This window comes from Sceloporus occidentalis, unplaced genomic scaffold, assembly GCF_023333645.1.
Source record: "Sceloporus occidentalis isolate IW3139 unplaced genomic scaffold, rSceOcc1.0.p SCAF_52, whole genome shotgun sequence".
Taxonomy (NCBI): Eukaryota; Metazoa; Chordata; class Lepidosauria; order Squamata; family Phrynosomatidae; genus Sceloporus; species Sceloporus occidentalis.
Window position 1 is genome coordinate 5,499,002 of NW_028317032.1, and position 21,156 is coordinate 5,520,157.

A 21,156-nucleotide genomic window follows, 5' to 3' on the forward strand; every position below is an offset into this window, starting at 1 on the left:
AACAGACCTTAAACCCCCAAAACTGCGACAGTTTGCGCTGCTCGCCCCTCTATGACATCATGCGACACGTATAGGCAGTAGGCGCAGGGAGGCGATTCCAGCAATGTCATCACTTTCATTTCCTAATGAAATCTTAATTTAGTCAACCCTTTCCTGAACAAGCGAGCTCAGGGGGTGTGAGGATTTAGCTGGTTTTCCTCCCCAATTCACAGCGCCTCTGTGACGTATTATAAGACATATGCGCAGATACCGGCACGACATTCCCCGCAGCGAATACAGAACTCACAGCCCCTGCTGTAACTCACACGTTACAAGGAAGAAGTTCCGGCTGGGGGCGGGGTGAGAAAGCTGTCATGTGACCAGCGCCAGCCAGTGGGGAGTGGGTAATGTGTGTGTTGTAAACAGAGCAGAGGGTTAGCACACCGGTCCGGTCACCCTGTCGTATCGCGAGTGTATAGCGCCTTCTTATTCCGCAGCGCTGCACAACGGACATCTGCATGTCTAAGTATAGGGCACGTTTTATAAATAACATGAAAATAATACTTTTTTCTCACTGCTTAACATCTCTATTATAAAACACCATACATTCCAAGTGTCCCTGTGTAGGAGACACAGTCCTTCTCTGGGACTCAGATCCCTCTTTTCTAGGAGCGCAGAATACTCTCTGGGTAAGAATGTATCATATAGTAAACAGGTCACAGACATACACAGGAAGTCTCGCTTTCCAGCCGCGCCCATGAAACTGTCCTCCGGGCCTTGTGAGAGGCAGCAAAGAATTAGTTAATGGTTTGCCCGAGTGGAACAGCACCTTTACCTGCCGACGCGGTGTCCCTCACCTAAACACTCTCTACTACTACCACCACCATTTAACCCTTCAATTCCATACCCTAAAAACATCACTTAATACACTACAAAGGCTCCCTGACTAACCAGGGATGTACGGGACAGAAAAAAACTAATTCCCATCGCGTTTCACCGGCACGGTCGGAGTTAATGAAGGCTAACGGGCAGAAGACTGAAGACGTGCAGGATCCAAATCTGACGTCATCGCTCCCGCCGGTTTATTCGATGCATATATCGAGGCGATTGGGAAGCGATGAATCCACCGTGATTCTCTGCAATTATTTTAGAGTCACATCGCCTCCTCTTGGTCCAACTTATTATTTTCAGAGCTTCCCCAAAGGGATGCGCTGGGCGCCTCTCTCACTCCGCTAGCAGATCGAACACGCGCCGTTATCAGACACGAGGATGAAAGGTTTTTCCTACATATCTCAGGACACAAGAACACGGAATTAAATATCCGCGTTGTGTTTTATATTATTTATAAGTCGATCGCTTAGAGTTCCGTGATTGAAAGAACCGAGCAGAGATCTACTTACAAGCAACACGATGCCCTCATTTATATCTCCCTGCCACGGGCTGTTTAATGAAGAACAATAACCGCGGACCAAAAGATCCTGAAGATTTTTTGAGCGTCTAAAAGTGATATCTGTCCGGTCAGTAATTATTTCAGGCGGCATTAGTTGAGATTTCAGGGTGGGACGGTCTAATGGCTAATATAGAAGAATACATGTTAACGTACTCTGTAAGTAACCCTAACCCTCCGTATTTTATATACATTCCTCCAACACAAACAATTTTTAAAAAAGTCAGCCGACACCAAATTTGAAGCCAAGGAACGCAATCTTCTTTAGGCCTCTATGATCCCAAATCTCTTGATTGGCTGGTTAAGCTGTCAGTCAGCAAAGTCCTTCAATGGAAGGAGTGTGTTCCTGCCACTGACTGACAGATGAAGCAGCCAATCAGTAGCAGGAAATTGCTCTCTTTGAAATCAATGGGAAGACTTTACACACGCACACTGGAGAGTAAACAGCCCCCTGCATGCCGCTTTCAGCAGAGCCAGCACTGACCGGCGGGGAGATACATTCGTCCGAATGCACCTCCTGCAGGGCATTTAGCCGAGGGCAGGGAAAAGGGAGTTTCCAAAACAAACCATCCATCTGTCATATGCATTAAGGAGGCAGGTAGAACAGAAATAGGAAACATTATACCAAAACATTATATGTTTATTGATAAATTATTTTCTTTTAGTATCTTAACTGAAATTAGAAAAGGAATTACAATGACCTCGAATTATTAAAAAACAAACAAAAACAGATTTTTGGTGTATGGAACAGAACTATATTGTACAGCATGTTCTTTGACGATATTGTAGAAGGTGTTCATAGCTGATCTCTGTGACTTTATTCTATAGTTTGCTTATAGATTTGCCGGCCCGAGGGCATCATAAAGTCTCTGTGCTGCCAGCTGCACCAGTTCCCGCAGAGTCTCGTCTTCATCGATCCCTTCTTCACACTCCACTACCTGGCAGAACATTTAGGGGACATACTGGGTAATAAACACACCAAAAAATAGAATCGGCCCAAAAAGAAGAGGCCAGCAGCATGCTGGGATAACCGTCAAGAAATAAAACTGCAAATCCCATATTACAAATATTTAAAAAACTGCTGGATAATTTAAAACAAAAAATATAAAAGGCTGATTATTTATGCTTTGTTGAATAATGTATTTTGTTCACGTGATTAACACTGAAATATTTAGGGAGTATTTCTAAAAAGTGTTTGAAAAATAAATCAAACGGAATATCCCCTGTAACTGTATAATCCAGCTGGTTGCTATGGTGATTGCACTACTTTTGAAACTTGAACCAGACTTGGCTTTATGAATAATCCCGAATGCCTTAAAATGTCTTGCTTGCTTGCTTGCTTGCTTGCTTACCCTGGTTTCCAAAGAAAGAACAGCAGTCTTCCCATCAACCGTCACTGTAATAGTCGATCCATCCTTTGCGCTTATACAGTCTTCACCAAAAATATCCCTGAAAACAAACGCAGAAAAGGGCTCCGGGGGTGAAACATGCGCAGGAATAACCGGACACACTGAAGTCTCACGCTTAAAATCCGATAACAGACCACGCAGAGTATTACGTTCTGAGATAATATAGGTTTGGGACATTATTGGGGTTGCAGGGAGCTCTGCTTTGTCATCAGCCATGGCTGGCGTCATACAGCAGAGGCGGTTACTGCTGCCAAAGCTAATAATTCCACAGCATAGAGCTCAACTATAACAAAGACAGAACATGAAGGAAGACGAGAACCATTCGCCCATCTAGTCTGCCTATTAGTTCTTGCTGCAAGAACCTAAAACCTTAATCAGTCCTTTGTCTCGGCATATGGCCATCCAATGCACAACTATATTACCTTATACCATTTCTGCTGGGAGCCACTTATCCACCACCCCCTCTCTGTAAAACTTCCTTACATTACTTTTAAGCGTCTGACCCTCTAGATTTAGACCCATTTTGTTAACATTTCAAATAATCTGTAAAGCGTGTATGGTACAGAACTCCGTAGATACAAATACACTAGTGGCCCAAGTGATGTAGCGGAGGTAAGAAAACTAAATACGTATATGCGGCATTAATTTCATAATGCACATCGGGGTCTTGGTGACTTACTGTAGCATTATCTCCAGCTTTTTGCTGTAACTTTCCATGTCCACAGGCTTTGTGACTTGGTGAGCAGCAGCTGGAAAAAGAGAAAACAAGGATTAATAAAAATAAATAAATCATGACAATTATAATAATGGCAATAAATTATTAAACAATTTGCCTAGGAATGGATACCCAAACATATACATCACAGAATGTGTTTAAAAAGAACACTCAAGGGGCTATGTAGCAAAACCAGGGCTTTGACAAAGTGTGTAATCTACGGGGCCAACCTGTCTCTTGTTCTTCTGGTGAAGATATTGAGGGAAGATGCTAACGTCAGATTAAGCCGTGAGCATTTCTGTATTTTTTTGGCAATTGTCAGCCACATGATGCTACGGTCCTCTACCTCTCATAAACTTATACAGCCTACGCATGCTGATGGGGTTATGTCTGAGGACATAGTATCAATAAACCCACTGAGAGGCGCCATCTGTATAATTCTGGCTTTGATACACATGAATGGGAAAGGGCACGTACCTTTCTGTATTTTGGGGTTTGATTGAAGTTCCAATATCACCGTTATCACAGTGTCTGCATACATGTCGTTTGATGGATTTGCAACCCACTGACAGAAAAAAATGCATGGCTTAGAATAAATCAACCAATCATACGTATGATCTATTGTGCTTCTTATCAGTTGTTTAAACGATCCCATATTAAATAAGAGTCACATATAGAGGTTCTAGAGGTTCAGCGCACTACTGGTTACTCCTTGAAGATAACTTTAATCAGGCATACGCAGCCCCCCTAAGGACCAGTATCCCCCTGCTCACCTCCAGCATGACCATGCCGGGCTCCTTAATCACAGTGACGGCCTTGAATACCTGCAGGGCTTCTTTCTCATTCACTTCAATTTCTTCCACCTCTCCTGAAAGGGAAAGCAATCTGATTACGCTTCGAACACGTCCCAGCTGCAGAGAATCGTACGTATGTCAAGACCCTTCTGTTCTCCATCACCCTACAGGAAGATTGCTTGATGCTGCAATTATTTAAATAAATGGCAACGCCTATAGATGATCATCGTAAATAGGGCTTTCAATTTTGGACTTTTGATGTAATTTAAATAAATTTGGTTCCTGTTGATTGGACCAATTAACTTGTTACCACAGTGACAAGTCCACTTCTCAAACTTTGCATCCAAATGTTATTTACCCACAGTATAGGAATGGATGCCTTGAAAAGAACAAAACAGTACTCCTTGTCTTAACGGGGTAAGAAGGTGAAATGAAGCCCCAAACTTAGTTAACCAAGTCACTAAAAAAAAAAAAAAAACAACTCCTAACCTTCCTTACAGAAATCAAAAACAGAATGGTGAGTAAAGACATCAAGTTCTCTCTATCGGATAGGATTACTAAGTGTATATTATTATTATTATTATCTTTTATTTATATAGCGCCAACAATCTACGCAGCGCTTAATACAATACATATATTCAAGGGGTCTGACAAGACAATTATTGACAGACTAAGACAGACCGATACATTAGGTGGAGAGAGCCCTGCTCGCAAGCTTACAAGTATTCGATCGGAGGACACACTTGATAGACCCCCAGTTTTCTCACTGCAGGCTACCTAAATCTACCGTGGGACCAGAAAATACTAGCTACCTGCATACAAACACGTCTGCCCTATATCTACTAGGTCCTACATTAAACCTACATACATTACCCAGCACTATATAGTAAAGTTCCTCGCTCAGAGCTGTCCACTACCCAATATAACTATGGAGACTCTATTGCTACTCTAGATCTCAATAATCAAACACAAGCAAACAAAAACCGAAGCATCTTTCACCAACAGGAAACACGGCTTTGTCAGGGGTATTCTTTCTGGTCCCATAGTAGATTTGGGTAGCCTGATTGAGTATCAAATTCAATGTCTGTCTAATAAGTGTATCCTCATTAATAATCCTATACCATAGAGAAACCTTGATGTATTTATTCACTAAGTTTTAGAAAATGGTTCTGTTTTAGGTGCGAGCAAAGACTCTGAAACCTTATACCTGTAATTTGCTGTAGCTGGTAAGACAAGAGATTAAAAGGACCAGTGTATGGAATGGCTTGTGTCTGCGTCACAGTGCTCATGGCGAGATCTGTGTAACCTGCAGATGAGAAAGAAGAATCGTTATTCCATACAGAATAGTACAAGCATTGTCTGAGAAAACAGAAACAGCTAGCAGAGGCAAGAAGCTGCAGCATACAGAGAGCCGTCACCCATGAAAAGTTACGATGGAACTACGGAAGAAGCTTCACTTACTGGAAAGGTCGCTTGGGGAAAGAATATGATAGTTAAAGTTTCTCTTGACGAGGATTCCTGAAATTCTTTGGCCCTGTTCTGGTTTCTTGTCTGCAAGACAACCCATTACCTGACAAAAGGAACACAAAGTTGTATTGAATCAGAGCTTGTATGTATAACGCAAACAAGAAGCATTAGAAATTGTGAAGATCAAAAGCAAATCGAAAGGGAGGGGATCTGGGGAAGAGCACAGCGGTCTTACAGCATCGAACGGGATACGGTGGGATACGAATCCCGTTGTGTCCAGCCTTTCACAATCACACCTTACCTTGGCCAGCTTCTCTCCTCTGAAGTTTAGCGTCACAGCTTCTGTGTTTCTAGGATTGTGGACCTCTATGTCCACTTCTTCATTGTCTTCGTACTCTCGGATGAGAGCAGCTTTGAGCCGCGCCATTTCATTCTGCTCGCCGTGCACCAATATCTACACAGATCACATGCGACAACATGAGTACATCACCTTGAGGGGCCGTGGGGTTACACAGGCATTGAGGGTCTACTATCATACTCTCTTTACTAGAAAATGTAAGAGTTTAAAAATGGCACATTCACTAGTAATATGCAACCGAGTTATCTTATAAAACAGAAGATTTACTTCTACCAATTATTTGATAACACAAAGCAATAGGCATCGGGCTGAGATACGAACCACATGAGGAGGTTTCAGGGCCCGGATAAACTCGCTGGTTTGCTGGTAATCCGTATGAGCCGAGAACGAGATGTAATCCACAGACATCTTCAGTGGTAGTTTTTGGCCAGACATGGTGGCGATTTCTTCAGGTTCTGACATAATGTGCTGCGGGAACAGGGATTTTCATTAAAGCAAGAAAAAAACAAACACCTGCTGGTGAATGGATAGGGCTGGCCAGGTATGCTTAAACACCAAAGACAGATTTAAAAAAAGATCTCTGAAATACTAAACAAGCAGCCGATAAAATAGCATCCATGACTCTCTGCCGCATACACGTGGCCACACAACGCACTAACACAATGCAAGGCAGGATCCACCGCACAGGAGGCAATACAGGTACATGGTGGGCAACTGATGACATTTACCTGGTCTGCCCACTGACTAGCCCAGGCCTGCAGAATACCCGAGAGTAAACGTTTCATTATCATTTCACTTATAGTGCCGAGTGGCACCCATAGGTTATTACATTCATTTTTTTTCTATAATAAATTATAATATACAAATATCTCACGAAGACTTGCAGGGTCGGCGGGGGACAAATTACTGGTTTACTCAGTTCGACAGGAAGCTTTTGCTTTCCGGTTTACAAACAAGCAGTAGAAATGTTCAGATGTTTGGATTTCTAAACTCACTTTGGCAAGTGTTCCCTCCACGCAGTAGCCAGCTATAATCACACCATTTCTTTTGTCAGTGCACCAGCTCTCAAAAAGCTCCCTGGACAGACCGCTCTGCATCATACCAGGGGACGCCATCACCACGCTTGGGCCAATGTCATCAAAATGATCCATGCTCTGAAAACACAAAACATTAAATACATTGTCATTTTAAAAGCACCCAATAACCCGCGATAGGTGACAGAAAACAAAGGATCAAACTTGTTTTTGAACAATGTAGCCAATACTAAACAGTTTAAATGTACTGCGATACATCAAGTGGGGTCACCCCTCCATATGGTTACACGCAACTGCTTATTTCAATGATACGTAGATTTTGATATTCCATTAAAATTGTTGGCTGCAATTACACAGTTTATGGGCTTTGCCCACAGAGCTAACATTCTAACTTATGATGACCAAAGGGTGTGGAGACTAATTGCTCAGGCCCACTGCCCTAAATAGCAACAATTATAATAATAATAATAGTGATGACTGAAAAGAGAGTTATTACAATTCAGCAATAAAAAGCAACAATTAAGAGTTAAGTCAGACACAGTATGCAAAGAGCAACCAACATACATTCGTAACATAAGTAAAGGGTGATCTGAAAACAGAATAAGCAATATGTTACATCTACTAAGTTAAGCAGAGAAAAAGAACATTAGACAGGTGTTTATTCACAAAGGAGAGAGTTGACAGAAGAGTTGCAGTTTCTCCTTGACCTCATTTCAAGGACCAACCCAGTGAACTTCTGCTTAAAGCATAGCTTGGCTAGTCCTATATAAAATCATTGAGATTTCTTTAAAGTCAGGTCAATAATATAGTTATGTTTTATACAAGACAAACTTCCCAGAGGCAGCCATTTAGAATGCATTGTGAATTTTCCATGTTGAAACCAGAACGTTTCTGCCAGCCCCCAGTACAGCGAATAAACCCAACTGTGTTAAACAATAGAATGTTTGAAATGGAAAAATACTGTGACTGACAGGCTTAAGGGTACGGATGAAGAAAAAAAAAAAGGTTCGATATAATAGCCGAGTGTTTAATTTCTATGCAAAATATAACACATGGTTTACATATAACAGGACTGGATGCTCCTTTCGATCTCTACTAACCTTAAGGTTGCTGATGTGTTTGAACACAAAGGGGTTGTTGATATTGATCTGTTTGCGGATCTTGTCATTCATGGCATTCACGTAGGTCTGGTACACGGCCATGCACTTCTTGGCCAGGGATGAGGCATAGTATATGGGAATGTCATGAAGCTCCGGGTGATTCTGCCAGTACTCGTCTGGTTGTGAATTAGGACAAGCAGAATGACAATGAAATGTGAAAAGACTGGAATTAAACTAACGCAAGAATTAAGGATTATTTCCAAAATACAGAGTTCAGAAACAAACCCTTTACCTAGAATTAAGAGGAGTTCCTGTGCTCTTCCCAGAGCAAACACAGGGATGAGGGCCCTTCCTCCTCTGTTCACGATGTCATGGACGGTATTACAGAAACGCGCTTCCCTCTCCTCCCTCTTCTCGTGTATATGAGTACCATAAGTGGATTCCTGGATAGAAACAGAACAAATAATGCGGAGGGTACAGAACATTGAGTGTAATTATATTATATAAAATCCCCTCTCTTCATTCTCTTTACTTCCAACTATCCCGTCCTCTTATTATTATACCAGCAAATCAAAGGAAATGAAATGATAATTACGATGATAAGGATGTCGGGTTTTATGTTTGGGATCTCTGCGGCCATCAGATGTCTGTCTTCTTGTCTGGAGAAATCACCGGTGTAAAGGATCTGAAAAGCAACCATGAGAGGATCATAACTCCACACAGGTAATTACAAAGCAGATAGCATTGGGAGAATAAATTAAAGCACAGCCAAGAAAAAGGAGATTAATAGTATAATTTATTAAAAAATTATAATTAATAATAAATAGTATAATAGCATAAGATGACTGACAGGAGCGAGCACTCTGCTCTGACGTCTGAATCTGTAATACATTATAGCACTGTGCGGATACCATGACATGTCCCTCTTTAAATGTCAATATGTTAACATGAATGCACCATATATATGGATAGAGAAAAAAACAAAATATGAACATTGTATGTGTAAGGTGCATCCCCTATATGTATACATTAAAAATCTATACAAACATTTGCATGCCATGCAATAAAGGTGATGTGAAGCTTCAAGTACCTTGACGCCGGCTATCTCTATCATAAACATGGCTGCTCCGAGAACATGCCCTGCGTGGTAACACCAGAACTTGATTCCTGCCACCTCCTTCACTTCATGGAAGTTGATCGTCTCGATTTTGTCCATACTTTCTTCCAGATCGGTTTCTGAGTACAGCATATCATCTGCTGATATATTACTGTGGATAAGGGGGAAAGGAACGTATGTTTTTAACATGATGGATGAAGCCACCAGCCTGGCTTGGGGTGGAAACGGAAGAAAACAGGCCACAGCCCAATAATACGGGAACATTTATACGCACATCATCCTTTAAAGACAAAACAGACTGATTCCGTGGAACCAGAGGCGGCGGCACGGGACTCACCTAACCTTTACATAATCTGACAGCAGCCATCTGTAAATAGCCTTGGTGGCGTGGGTCATAAACGTCCTTCCTTTAAAGCTGGTCTTCTGCAGGAACCATGGCAGGGCACCACAATGATCCAGATGGAAGCTGGAGGAACAATCATCATTATTATTATTATGTTATAAGCATTATTCTGGCACACAAATTATGTTATTAAGTTCTGACTGTGAATACGCCGCTGAGCTGTCTGATTCTTAAATATTTAAATGCTTCTACCCATACCTCGCCTGATACATTCTCTAAGTTCATATACAGGGTTTGCTTAAGACAAGAACGGACGGGCTAACTTCTTAGACTGCAGCGGAGTACGGCAAACATACCGCCAACTACTTACTGCGCTGCCTTGGAGAGAACTTACTGACTTATCAGGAGAAGATCAATATCTGCCGGATCAATCAAGTCGATATACGGGAGAGCGTCCATTCCTTCCAGACCGGGGTGGATCCCGCAGTCCAGCTGAGAACAAAGAAGTCACATTATTAACGGAGACGCACAACAAAATCCAGAACCAGGCAGCAAGGGAGAAATTAAAACGCATCCAAATCTTTACTACCCCTTTAAAGCTTTACAACCTGAAGTACGTGCAGTCCTCCAAGTAATGTTACACTACAATACCCAGCAGCCACTGCGGTATTGTCAACGTGGTTCTTACGAGCCGCCTGATTCTATAGCAAACTATATATATTATATTTGTATAAAACACTTACCATGATTTTTCTTCCTTTGAATTCTAAAATGATACATGACCTCCCGACCTCCTGTCCGGCACCGCTGTAATATCAATATAATTAATGTCATTTATTACCGATACAGAAATATTATTAAAAAAATAATAATAAAAAGTGGCCTATCTGCCTTCTACCTGCTGCTGTGTCAGGTGAGCCAAACCAGACACTCTGTAAACAGTAACCACTGCTTTGATTGCAATACTGGTCATACACGCAGGTCTGAGCCGCCCAGCCGCATCGCTCAGCCCCTTTCACGGCACTCGCTGATAGAGCTTTGCCCGTACACAGGTTTTTTCAGTCCTCGGTCTATTCTCAGATCCCATGGATTAAATGATTTTACTATATAACACTCTTCTACTTATGATGGGAGGCTGTTCCATGTATCTACACTCTCAGTAAAGTTTTTACCCCGTCTCCCTCTCTGAGAATACTAAACATTTAAGGGAAGTCGCTGGTTCTTCATTTTGGAAATAATTCCTCCCCAGATGACACTTAAGCTTTCACTGTCACCAATGGCCGCATGTGAGGAGCAGAGAGGGAGTGTTAATGAGCTCTTTGTAGTCCCGGTAATTCGATTACATACAAAGCACGACAAAAGCCAAGCTCGTTAACGTAACAGGCCACGGAAAGCGCCCGGTGTATCCCGCTCGCTGCTGGATCGTGTACTCCGTATCAACGCCGGTACCGGGGGTGAGAAGGTAAACACTCCCCCACTATGCGCCAGCGCTGTGTATAAGGCGTTCGCACGGAGCGTAGATCAGTACGGGGTATGTCCTCCACTCACAGGGGTCTAATCAGAAGCTGGTCGCTCTCCTCCGCCGGCACCGCTCCCTCCGCTTTTCTTTTCACAGACATTTTCAGGTCCTTTCTCTCTCCATGCCCGAGACTCTAACTTCCGGTCCTCCACAGACGCCGCTCCTACAGTCCTACTCTTGCTTTGGCCGCCACTTCCGGTGTACATTCACCATTCTTTCTGTTCCGCTAGCAAAAGTCGCAGAGTTGGGCGATCTAGAATTGGCACTTCCCTGCAGTGACGCCGCCACCGGCTGGACAGGTGAGACCGGAGAGCATACCCCCTCCAGGTACCCACCACCCGGGACGCCCATTACTCCCTGCAGTAGTGCTATTTAACACAACATGGCTGCTTTCTAACAGTCTGTCTCTTGCTTTGGGGTTGCATGGCTGCGCCGTTATACTGCATAACATGCCAGGTTCTAATCTTACGGCCTTACTTCTCCCGGGGGGCATCTGTCTAAGGATGGGGTTTATTCGCTAAATGGAGAGTTGTGGTTTCAGCTCCTTTACTGTACTTTTCATTATGAAGGGCAAAACTCTGCAAAACTGGCTGAGCTAGCCCTGCATAATGTATAGTTCAATGAGTGAGGAAATGTAACTGTACATTATACAGGGCCAGCCAAGCTCATCCTGCAGCAGGTCTCTGGGGTTGGCCCTTCATAATGAATAGTAAAGTCAAGGAGTTGAAACAGAACTCTTGCTTTAATAAATAGCTGTGAAGTAAAACGGGCGGTAAGCGATGTTCCCGGGGTCTGTGAGCAGTACGGGTGACCCGCAAGTAATAAGCTTGCCTATAATGGCAGCCGCAGGTCTCCATGGAAACCATTAAAATGACTTTTTCAGATCTTCTCCTTTTCTGTTTTTCCGTGAGAATTTAACACCGTTTAGATGGCATACGAGCGGGAAAGATGGCGCCTGTCTGTACATTAACAGAAATGGAAATAAACAGTAAGCAGACCGAGCCCTAGGAAAAAGGATAATTATCACCCGCCATTATTAGTCTGCATTTGTAGATTGATTTGTTTGTCAAGCTGGTTAATTTCGTGCAAGCTGTATAATTTTTATATGATCACCCCTGGTATTTTATGACATCATTTGTCACTTAGCAGTGTAATTGAGTCAGTCTGTTAATATTGGCTATTGATGCGAAACCACTGGCTTATTGTGTAAAGTACTAAAAACCATATTTAGACAAAACTTAGAAGGGAAGGTTTCCAGGGCAGTAGGTTACATAGTATTATGTCTCCGAGAGGATGGTCTATAAGAACAGCAGCCTTCCCGCAGAAGCGGCAGGAGCTTAACGGTGATGGAATTTAAATACGCTGAGCATATGTTAATGTCAAGGAGTGAATGGCTGTCTCTGTAGTATTGGGGGTTGGAGGTGCTACTTCCCCGGTTTGGATGGCTGTCTCTGTAGTATTGGGGGTTGGAGGTGCTACTTCCCCGGTTTGGATGGCTGTCTCTGTAGTATTGGGGGTTGGAGGTGCTACTTCCCCGGTTTGGATGGCTGTCTCTGTAGTATTGGGGGTTGGAGGTGCTACTTCCCCGGTTTGGATGGCTGTCTCTGTAGTATTGGGGGTTGGAGGTGGTATTTCCCCGGTTTGGATGGCTGTCTCTGTAGTATTGGGGGTTGGAGGTGCTACTTCCCCGGTTTGGATGGCTGTCTCTGTAGTATTGGGGGTTGGAGGTGGTATTTCCCCGGTTTGGATGGCTGTCACGGTAGTATTGGGGGTTGGAGGTGGTATTTCCACGGTTTGGGGTGTACACGGTGTTCCTATCATTAAGGCGACAACAACAACTTGCACCAGATTCACTTTTATATCGTGGTGGCCACTTAGAACCAATTCCCAAGTCCCCGGTAGGTGGCCACTTCTCTACCCTGGGCCATGGACGGTAAATGCCTAGTATGTTAATGGCCCTTCTTTACTGTATCCCTTGTGTGTTTCTTGTAACAGTTTATAACCAACAATCCGCACGGAATGGAACACTTATCCAGATGTGTTTCTGGGTTGTATTCAGATGACTCTCAGCCGGCCCCTGTGGCTAGTGATAAATGTTCAGCGACTCGGGTTCCACTCCACATTCTAACCGTGTGGGGTTTTCTTTTTTATTTTGTTCAGGAACATCTGGATGGAAACATGATAAAGAATGTTCCGGAAAGGGAAGAAAAGACACAGCAGCAGCAGTTCTCAGAGCAGTGAAATAAGTACGAAGAGCAAGGTTGGTACGATGATTTTACGAGTCGCTTTCTAGACATCTCTGGTGTACACATCGGCTTCTTCTGGATGGCGGAGCGGCTTCATTCCTTATACAGATATATATGTTTATTACTCGTACATTGCTTATGCGGTGTAATTAAACATGGCGATGTGCCGCTGTACAGGGCAGTAGATTTAACCCTTACATTATGCCGGCCAGTCTGGAGAAAGCTGATGGCTGTGGTGCCTTCAGAAAGGGGGAACGGAGATGGCCAGGACATTGTTATTCTGGTTTTGTCACATTTTGCCACCAATTTCAGCCTCCTAGGCTACAATATCGCACGCATGCGCACACTATTACACCAAAATCTCCCAAACTATTCCACTGACTGAAAACCCCCAAAAAGCACGTTATAGTTCTAAGTTAAACATTATGAAAGCTGTAACTGTGACAGTTTTCATTAAAGTCCGTGCCCTGATCTCCAAGACCCAGGGGTCACCCTCAGAACTCAGTTTAGCACCGTATGCGCTATATAAATAAAAGATAATAATAATACGCCTGCAGCATCTAAGGGTGTTCAGGAAGGGAGAGAAGTGGGGCCTGTGACTTGTAAAACATTTCCATTTAATTGATGCGACGCTCACGCTTCTCTTATAGTCTGTAGATTCCAGCCTCGGGGGACTATCCAGATCCAGCACCGTGGCTAGCCTGGACACAGACTCGGCCAAGAGCTTCGGTAAGCGGTTCTTACGCAAACCATTAAATGCAGAATAAAACCCATTAACCCCCAAAAATGAATAAATTAATATGAGAGAGTGACTATGCCTTTAAAAATCTCGCTGTAACGCATGAGAGACACACAGGAAGTAGACTTCCTGTACAGCCCGCCGGTGGAGCATACGTGACACATACACCAGAGCATACGTGACACATACACCAGAGCATACGTGACACATACACCAGAGCATACGTGACACATACACCAGAGCATACGTGACACATACACCAGAGCATACGTGACACATACACCAGAGCATACGTGACACATACACCAGAGCATACGTGACACATACACCAGAGCATACGTGACACATACACCAGAGCATACGTGACATACACCAGAGCATACGTGACACATACACCAGAGCATACGTGGCCATGAAGTGCAGGTGAAGCAGTAACTGATGGGCACGGCGCTGCGCAGGAAAGGTATACGTGGCTTAGTAACACATCCCTGCTGTGTTTTTGTCACATTAACCCATTCCTGTCTGGTGTCTGCAGGGCAAGGAAGTGGCAATTCCGAGGCATGTGCTGAGTTCCGGGTGAAGTATGTAGGATCTATTGAAAAGCTCAAACAAGAAGACTGCGATAATCTCCAGGGACCCTTGGATCTGATAAATTATATCGATGTGGCGCAGGTACGGGGAATGCAGAGAACGCCATTGGATCTGTGTATTAGTACATGTTTCATTGGATCAGTGAGAGTAATGTTTGCCGGGAGGCATCTGGCTGGGGTACTGTGTTTTCATGGGGTGACGGGGTTTGCGAGATGCAATCTGTGGTTTTATTGTCTGGCGCCTGGCCTTTAGATGCATGTGCGATAATGTCGTGAGCACACTTTCTACTCCAGCATTGTATATGGAATGAGAAATGCCGCATTTCTTCGATGTGACGCGAGTAACATATACAAGATGCCGTGGCGTTGGCTTAGGCTGGGGTCACTATGCTCAGGGAAGACCAGGAACCCTTCAGCCAGGTCATTCCTTGAGAAAGAAGTCCAGACGTCATCGTTTCGGCTTATGATAGATCGGGTCCTAACAATAAGGATCACACGGTTTTGCCTTTTCTCTTTTTAGCAAGATGGTAAATTGCCTTTTATGCCTCCAGAAGAAGAATTCGCTATGGTCGTCTCTAAGTACGGGATCAAGGTGTCTACGTCGGATCAGTACGTAAGTAACAGCCGAGTACACAGCAGAGCGAGAACCAAACATTCCAAAAAAACTGTTTGATTTTTTTTCATGGGGTGGTATTTTTTATGCTATGTTGGTTTAAGGCGCGTTGGGCTTCAGTGGTATTTTTCCATTCAATTTACTTCTCAAATCTTCTGGAAATGATTCCATTATTTCAATACTGGACACTTCTCTGGCCGTAACGAGTTTAATAGCACGTTTAGGGCACTGCCTAGTAATAGCACAGGGATAGGAAAGATGATGGCTGATGGTGCCCTGGACCTTTCACCTAAGGGACATCTAACCAGTGTAAGGGTAGATCGGCCGTGCTGTTCCGATAATGGGTGCGACTGTAAACACGAAAAGCGATGGCGGAGGACTGGTGCTGATGATAGGCCTGTGGGGGAAACAGGTACACTAATTGTAAATGTTAGAAATATAACATTTCATACAATTAGGCATTTCCAAGTACTAAAGCAAGGCTGTGATTTTGTATAATGCTGGATGTGTATTTTTGTGGGTGATCGCCTTTAAAGACACATCAGATTTTTTGCTTCCATCTCGTGGATTTCTGAAGCCATCGTACTCTCTTTAACGTAAACCTGTTTAATGCGAAACATTTCATGGTTACATGAAGGGTTGTGATTGAGCGTGGAGAATTGGAGAGTTTCTGATTGTAATTATACTGGCCAAACTGGTCAATTTATCTAAAGCCTATGGCTCTTCTGCTCTTTATTGAAACATTTCTTTATCACATTCTGGCTGGAGGCGATGGGAGTTGTCATACATGGTTTCAACAACCCTGAGCTACAGCCCAAAATCATCAACATTGTTACTGTGTTTTTATCTGTTTGTTTTCTTCCCGTTCAGGATGTTTTACACAGACACGCTCTCTATCTGATCGTCAGCATGGCGTGTTATGATGATGGGCTGCTGGCCGGAAAGAGCTTGTTGGCTCTGAAGACCAAAGATCTCGGCGAGGATCGGTACAGCTTGTGGGTGTATCAGTGTCACACTTTGGTAAGTTCATCGGCTCCACAAACGCTTTGGAGGTTTATACATACAAGGTGGAGTTGTCAGTTGTGCTTTACACTCCCCGCTTCACTATTCAATATGAAGGGCCAACACTTGCAAGAGGGACTGAGCTGGCCCTGTATAATGTATAATTCAACATATAAGGAGACTAAAGGAAATCTCACTGATTTAACTATACATTATACAGGCCCAGCCATGCTCTTCCTGCAGCAGAAGTTCACTTAGGGTCCTTATGTACCTATGACCTTCATAAAATATTGTGAAAACTACAACTCTCTTGTCTACGCTTCATTTCTCTCTGCCATATACATATGAAATTATTTTAATCTCTTGATAAAACATGTGCTTTAAGAAATGACTGTGTTTTTGTCTCGCCTGAATCACTGGGCTCGTCCTGTCATAATGATGGTCAGTGAAGTGTCCTGCAGACCTCGGATTTGGTGAATACGCCCCAAAACAGTCCAACTTTGTCTGTGTCACGTGATCACAGAGCCTTTTGTGTTATGATAAATGGTGGTCTTGTTAGTTGCAGAGCACTTTGTTGAGGGTAATCGGGCCATGAGTGGACGAGGATGCCGTACGAGTATACCATATGTCATTGGGTGGATGGTTAACATTTACACAGAGGACTGAAATTTTGAAGGGGAAGGCATTGATCGGTGAGATTGAAATGTGGATGCTGGGGTGTGCGAGAGGGAATGCAGATTGTTTCCCCCCTATGGTACTCCATTGAGTGGCAAGTGAGTCCCCCCCCCCCCCCCCCCCCACTTAGTAAATCTTGGGGTATTTTTCCAGACGTTGACATATGATTTTTTTGTTTTCATAGAGGTTAATAATGAATAAAAGTAGTTCTAAATCAAATAATCGGGGACACCACAGTATATACACATGATCAAACACTCTGGTTAACCTTTTGTTGTTTTCTTTTTATAAAGGAACAAGCACAGACTATCTGTAAGGTCCTCTCCACCGCATTCGATGCTGTGTTAGCCGAGAAGTCGCGTGTTCCTTCAGAATAGCCCTATGAGGGCATCGCGCCACCTGCCGTGCCTTACCCATCAGGATCCTTAATCAGACCGTACCTAGTATCTGCAGTGCAGATCCTTATACTGAGTGGGGACCGGGCCGGCACCTAATGCCTTCTGTGTACATCATTCAATCATGGCAGCAGTCTTCTTGTTTGAAGATGCTATTGAGTTTTCTGTTACCCTCTGGATAACCTTCCTCCTCCTCCTACAGGCTGCACGTGGAGCCAAGCACCGAAGGACCATAAAACATCTTATCCGCATCGCCGTCAACAAGAATGAGCCAATCGGTGCTCAGTAAGCAGGACAGCGTTATTTTGTCCTGTTTTGTATAGGTTTTAAACTTATTTAAATGGAAATACATATTTGGATCAATGAACTTTTTTTTCTAATAGAACCAATCATGTTTCTGCAGTCAACATCTAAGTGCGGTATGTTATCACTCCCACATTGCTCAGCCAACGGATGTCATTCTATTCTGTTGGCCAAGCATCTAATATTCTTTTTGGTTTTATTTGTTTATAAAGTGTTTTGGTAGGCAATTAATGTATTTTATGTAGTTTTCTGGTTCTTCAACCATGCCTGTGAACATCAAAAATGATGAATTAACCCGGAGGGATGTACTTTAAAGCGCGGGTGTACATGTAATAACGGTACTGCTGATTCAGCCTGTCAGGAAGCTGACTGACTGAATTTAGTATTTTGCAGGAAAAAAAACTTATTTAAATGTTTCTACGGGATTTGAACGGCTCCGTAGAGAAGACGGCAGCGGGACCTTTTACATATCCGCTCATCTTATTGTATTGTGTTCGTTTGTCTTGTATCTGATAGAAAGGGTACTATTAATTATTTATACCGATGCTAGCACATATTGTTCATTTAACGTGACTGGATTCTGCAGAAAAGACGTAATGATTTTTATCTATGTAAACATCGGTGCGTTTGGTTAAAAGAATAAATGAACCTAATGTTTGCAAACTGTTTGTAGAGCGCTAGCAGGTTCTGTTGGAGTTTAGGAAAATGAACTAAAATAAAATTGCTTATAACCCTTACGAAAAAATTACTGCAGTTTTTTCTGAAGTAATACTGCAGTTTTTTGGACATGAAAAAACTGCAATACTGCACTTTTACTGCACATTTACTGCATTTGTACTTCACTGTACTGCATAATTTTTTGTAAGGGAACATTAAGACATGTTAAGACACCGGTACAGGAGGAAAAGAGGACCCTTCTGTGAGCTTATAACCATTAGGAGGTTTGAAGGGGAAATCAGACAGATGGTGAGGGGGTGTTTGGGGGGTTGATTGTAGAGAGGGCAATGTGGGGAAGCCAATGGGCTAGTTACAGGAGAATGCTAAACAGAATCACGTAACAGAGGAAGGGAGAACCGTGTGAGCCACATGGATAACGGGAGAAGAAGAGTGTGTCTATATGTATGGTCTATGTGTATGGTGTTACGAGTGTGTGTGTGTATGTATCTATGTATGTATCTATGTATGTGTAAGCCTATGGTGTGCGTGTGTGTATGTATGTATGTATGTATAAATATATGGTGCATTTGTTTTAGTGTTTGTTAGTGTGTGTATGTGTCGGTGCGTGGTGTTAGTAGTGTATGTTGATAGCGTGTGTGTGTCAGCATATGGTGTAGTGTTTGTATGTGTTACCATGTGTGTGGCCAGAGTGAAGAGGGTCTGCAACGTCGGGATGTCCCCCTCAAGTCAGTTTATCCGCATAATGGTGCTGTGTGGCCGCCCTTAGCCCCTGCAACTTGTAACCTTCTTACTGCTTGCAAACCTCAGCCGAGACCCCATGAGACCGGCCCAGTGTGCAGCTGCCCCATTTACTGCTCCCAAGGTCAGCTTGCCCTTGCCATGAATCTAAACTAGTCAGGGATTCCCTGTGGATGATTAAGACTGAGGTAGGCTATTTTTAAGCACACGGCGGTATGATGAGAACTTACTGTGTTTGTCCGATCCCTTTGGCCAAGATAACAGAGCTAGAATACATTAAAAAACAAACGTCCGTGATCCAAAGTAAACAAGTACTCCCAGAACATTCTTCTCACTATCCCAGCTCCTAGTTTTTCTTCTTGGCTTTTCCAGCAACTTATTAACTCAATAAAAAAAAAAAAGCTACTGAATATTCAATCGAATAAAACTGTTATCGGCCTAAAAGTATTATTCATGCTATGTGGAATAATCATTGCAGCCTTCATTTTTTTCTGGGATAAACAGAAGCAAATTACCTGCAGAATGTGTTTTATTTCCCTGAGGGAAATCTCAGATTTACATATACATGGGAATTATTACTATTATTATTCATTCATACACTTATAATCACATATCCACATTCAGCAACAACTTGCCTCCCTGGATCACCTACTAAAGACAACCACAAGTAACATTATAAGACAACTACAATAATAACTGTGAGCGTGTGTTCAAACATTGGAATAAAAATCCCTTTATTAACAGAAATATAAAAAAAGATAATCAGTGTACATACGTTTGGTCCCCAGTGGTTCAGAAATTCATTCATGACAACGTGTAACATATTCCAGTGATCAGGTCATCCTGTACCGCAGCATGATGAATACTAGCGTGTCCCTCCCTCGTTGGTCACGTTTGATATAATACAGTGTATCACAATCACAGTTTGTGTGCCCGGAAAACAGTAATTTCCATGTAAATGCCCACAATAATACAGAACAGACACAAAGGGCTGAACAATGATGCCACAAACAGGACAGTCTACTCAGCGCAGACCCGGATACCAGGAGGCTTTCTCATAAAAATGCTACGTTTCGCTACACGGAAGGGACAACTCTTAAAAAAAATAGTTTTTTGGTTCAGAACTAGTGCCAACTACAGTGTTCTCTTGGTACATGGGGTGGACCAAGATCTTGTTGGTTATACAATATTAAAGCCAGCAGAGAGGGGCAGCTCAGTGGCTGGAGGGTCCAAAAGGGATGCCGATTGCAGCAGAAATCTATTTTCCAAGGACTCAAAAATGGTGTTTTAAAAAATAATCCCAGATCTAAGACTTAAAGCAACATCTAGGTTTAGGCGGCACTTGCAGGACTCGTGGGGCTGTACATGGTGTGATTTAGGAAGCCAAACAGGCTGGATGAGGTTTACAAGCCTCTATAGCCATGGCTATTAATCTAGACGTTAGTAGGTATGCACCGGGAACCTTAAAGTATTGAAAGCCACCTTACCCTTACTCAATGGGATGTTTGTCACTTGTATCCCGCTTACTCCTAACACAGAAAAAGACGCCTTAGTTACAGAAAAACAAAATGTTTGGGGATTTAATAATAGGAAATACATATGTGTCAGTAGCCGGCCACGTCATTCAGTAAAGTAACTGTGTTTTTAGCAAGAGTCTCGTCTGCTTTATGGGCAAACCCGATCTGTGCTTTTCTGTGATGTCTCATCTGCTCCCAACCAAAAGACCACAGAGACCCCCTTATCACTTTCACAATAACACTTCCCTGCTCGTAAACGCCGCTCGCACTCACCTGAATGCCCAGAAACGCTTCTCTGCAGAACTACCTTTCCTTTAGGAGGGGTTGGGCCAAGAAGCGAGTTGCGGACCCCGTCCCTCGGAGGTATTTCTAAAAAAA

General features: G+C 43.1%; 2 protein-coding genes across 2 annotated transcripts; one reads left to right on the forward strand and one right to left on the reverse strand.

Annotated features, from left to right (window-relative positions):
• Positions 1–2,259: 2,259 nt before the first annotated feature.
• On the reverse strand, positions 2,260–11,382 carry LOC149288371 (cleavage and polyadenylation specificity factor subunit 3-like). Its single transcript, XM_089491848.1, has 18 exons — positions 11,312–11,382; positions 10,507–10,570; positions 10,158–10,255; positions 9,758–9,886; positions 9,394–9,571; positions 8,899–8,988; positions 8,596–8,746; positions 8,304–8,479; positions 7,165–7,323; positions 6,491–6,637; positions 6,113–6,265; positions 5,806–5,914; positions 5,552–5,650; positions 4,324–4,418; positions 4,028–4,115; positions 3,515–3,584; positions 2,779–2,875; positions 2,260–2,364 (listed from the first exon to the last, which is right to left on the reverse strand). The coding sequence occupies exons 1-18, from the start codon at positions 11,380–11,382 to the stop codon at positions 2,260–2,262; spliced, it is 2,079 nt and encodes a 692-aa protein (XP_089347974.1).
• A 2,088-nt stretch (positions 11,383–13,470) lies between these two features.
• Positions 13,471–17,831, forward strand: LOC149288372 (integrin beta-1-binding protein 1-like). Its single transcript, XM_089491892.1, has 6 exons — positions 13,471–13,542; positions 14,179–14,257; positions 14,803–14,939; positions 15,378–15,470; positions 16,341–16,490; positions 17,745–17,831. The coding sequence occupies exons 1-6, from the start codon at positions 13,471–13,473 to the stop codon at positions 17,829–17,831; spliced, it is 618 nt and encodes a 205-aa protein (XP_089348018.1).
• The last annotated feature ends 3,325 nt before the right edge of the window (positions 17,832–21,156 follow it).

Excerpts from the sequence above, each read along its gene's own strand:
- LOC149288371 (XM_089491848.1), bottom strand. The coding sequence starts at position 11,382 with ATGTCTGTGAAAAGAAAAGCGGAGGGAGCGGTGCCGGCGGAGGAGAGC. Across the intron at positions 10,571-11,311 it reads CAGCTTCTGATTAGACCCCT|CGGTGCCGGACAGGAGGTCG; the intron begins GTGAGTGGAGGA and ends TTGATATTACAG. Across the intron at positions 4,116-4,323 it reads CCGGCATGGTCATGCTGGAG|TGGGTTGCAAATCCATCAAA; the intron begins GTGAGCAGGGGG and ends TTTTTCTGTCAG.
- LOC149288372 (XM_089491892.1), top strand. The coding sequence starts at position 13,471 with ATGTTCCGGAAAGGGAAGAAAAGACACAGCAGCAGCAGTTCTCAGAGC. Across the intron at positions 14,940-15,377 it reads ATTATATCGATGTGGCGCAG|CAAGATGGTAAATTGCCTTT; the intron begins GTACGGGGAATG and ends TTCTCTTTTTAG. Across the intron at positions 16,491-17,744 it reads TGTATCAGTGTCACACTTTG|GCTGCACGTGGAGCCAAGCA; the intron begins GTAAGTTCATCG and ends CTCCTCCTACAG.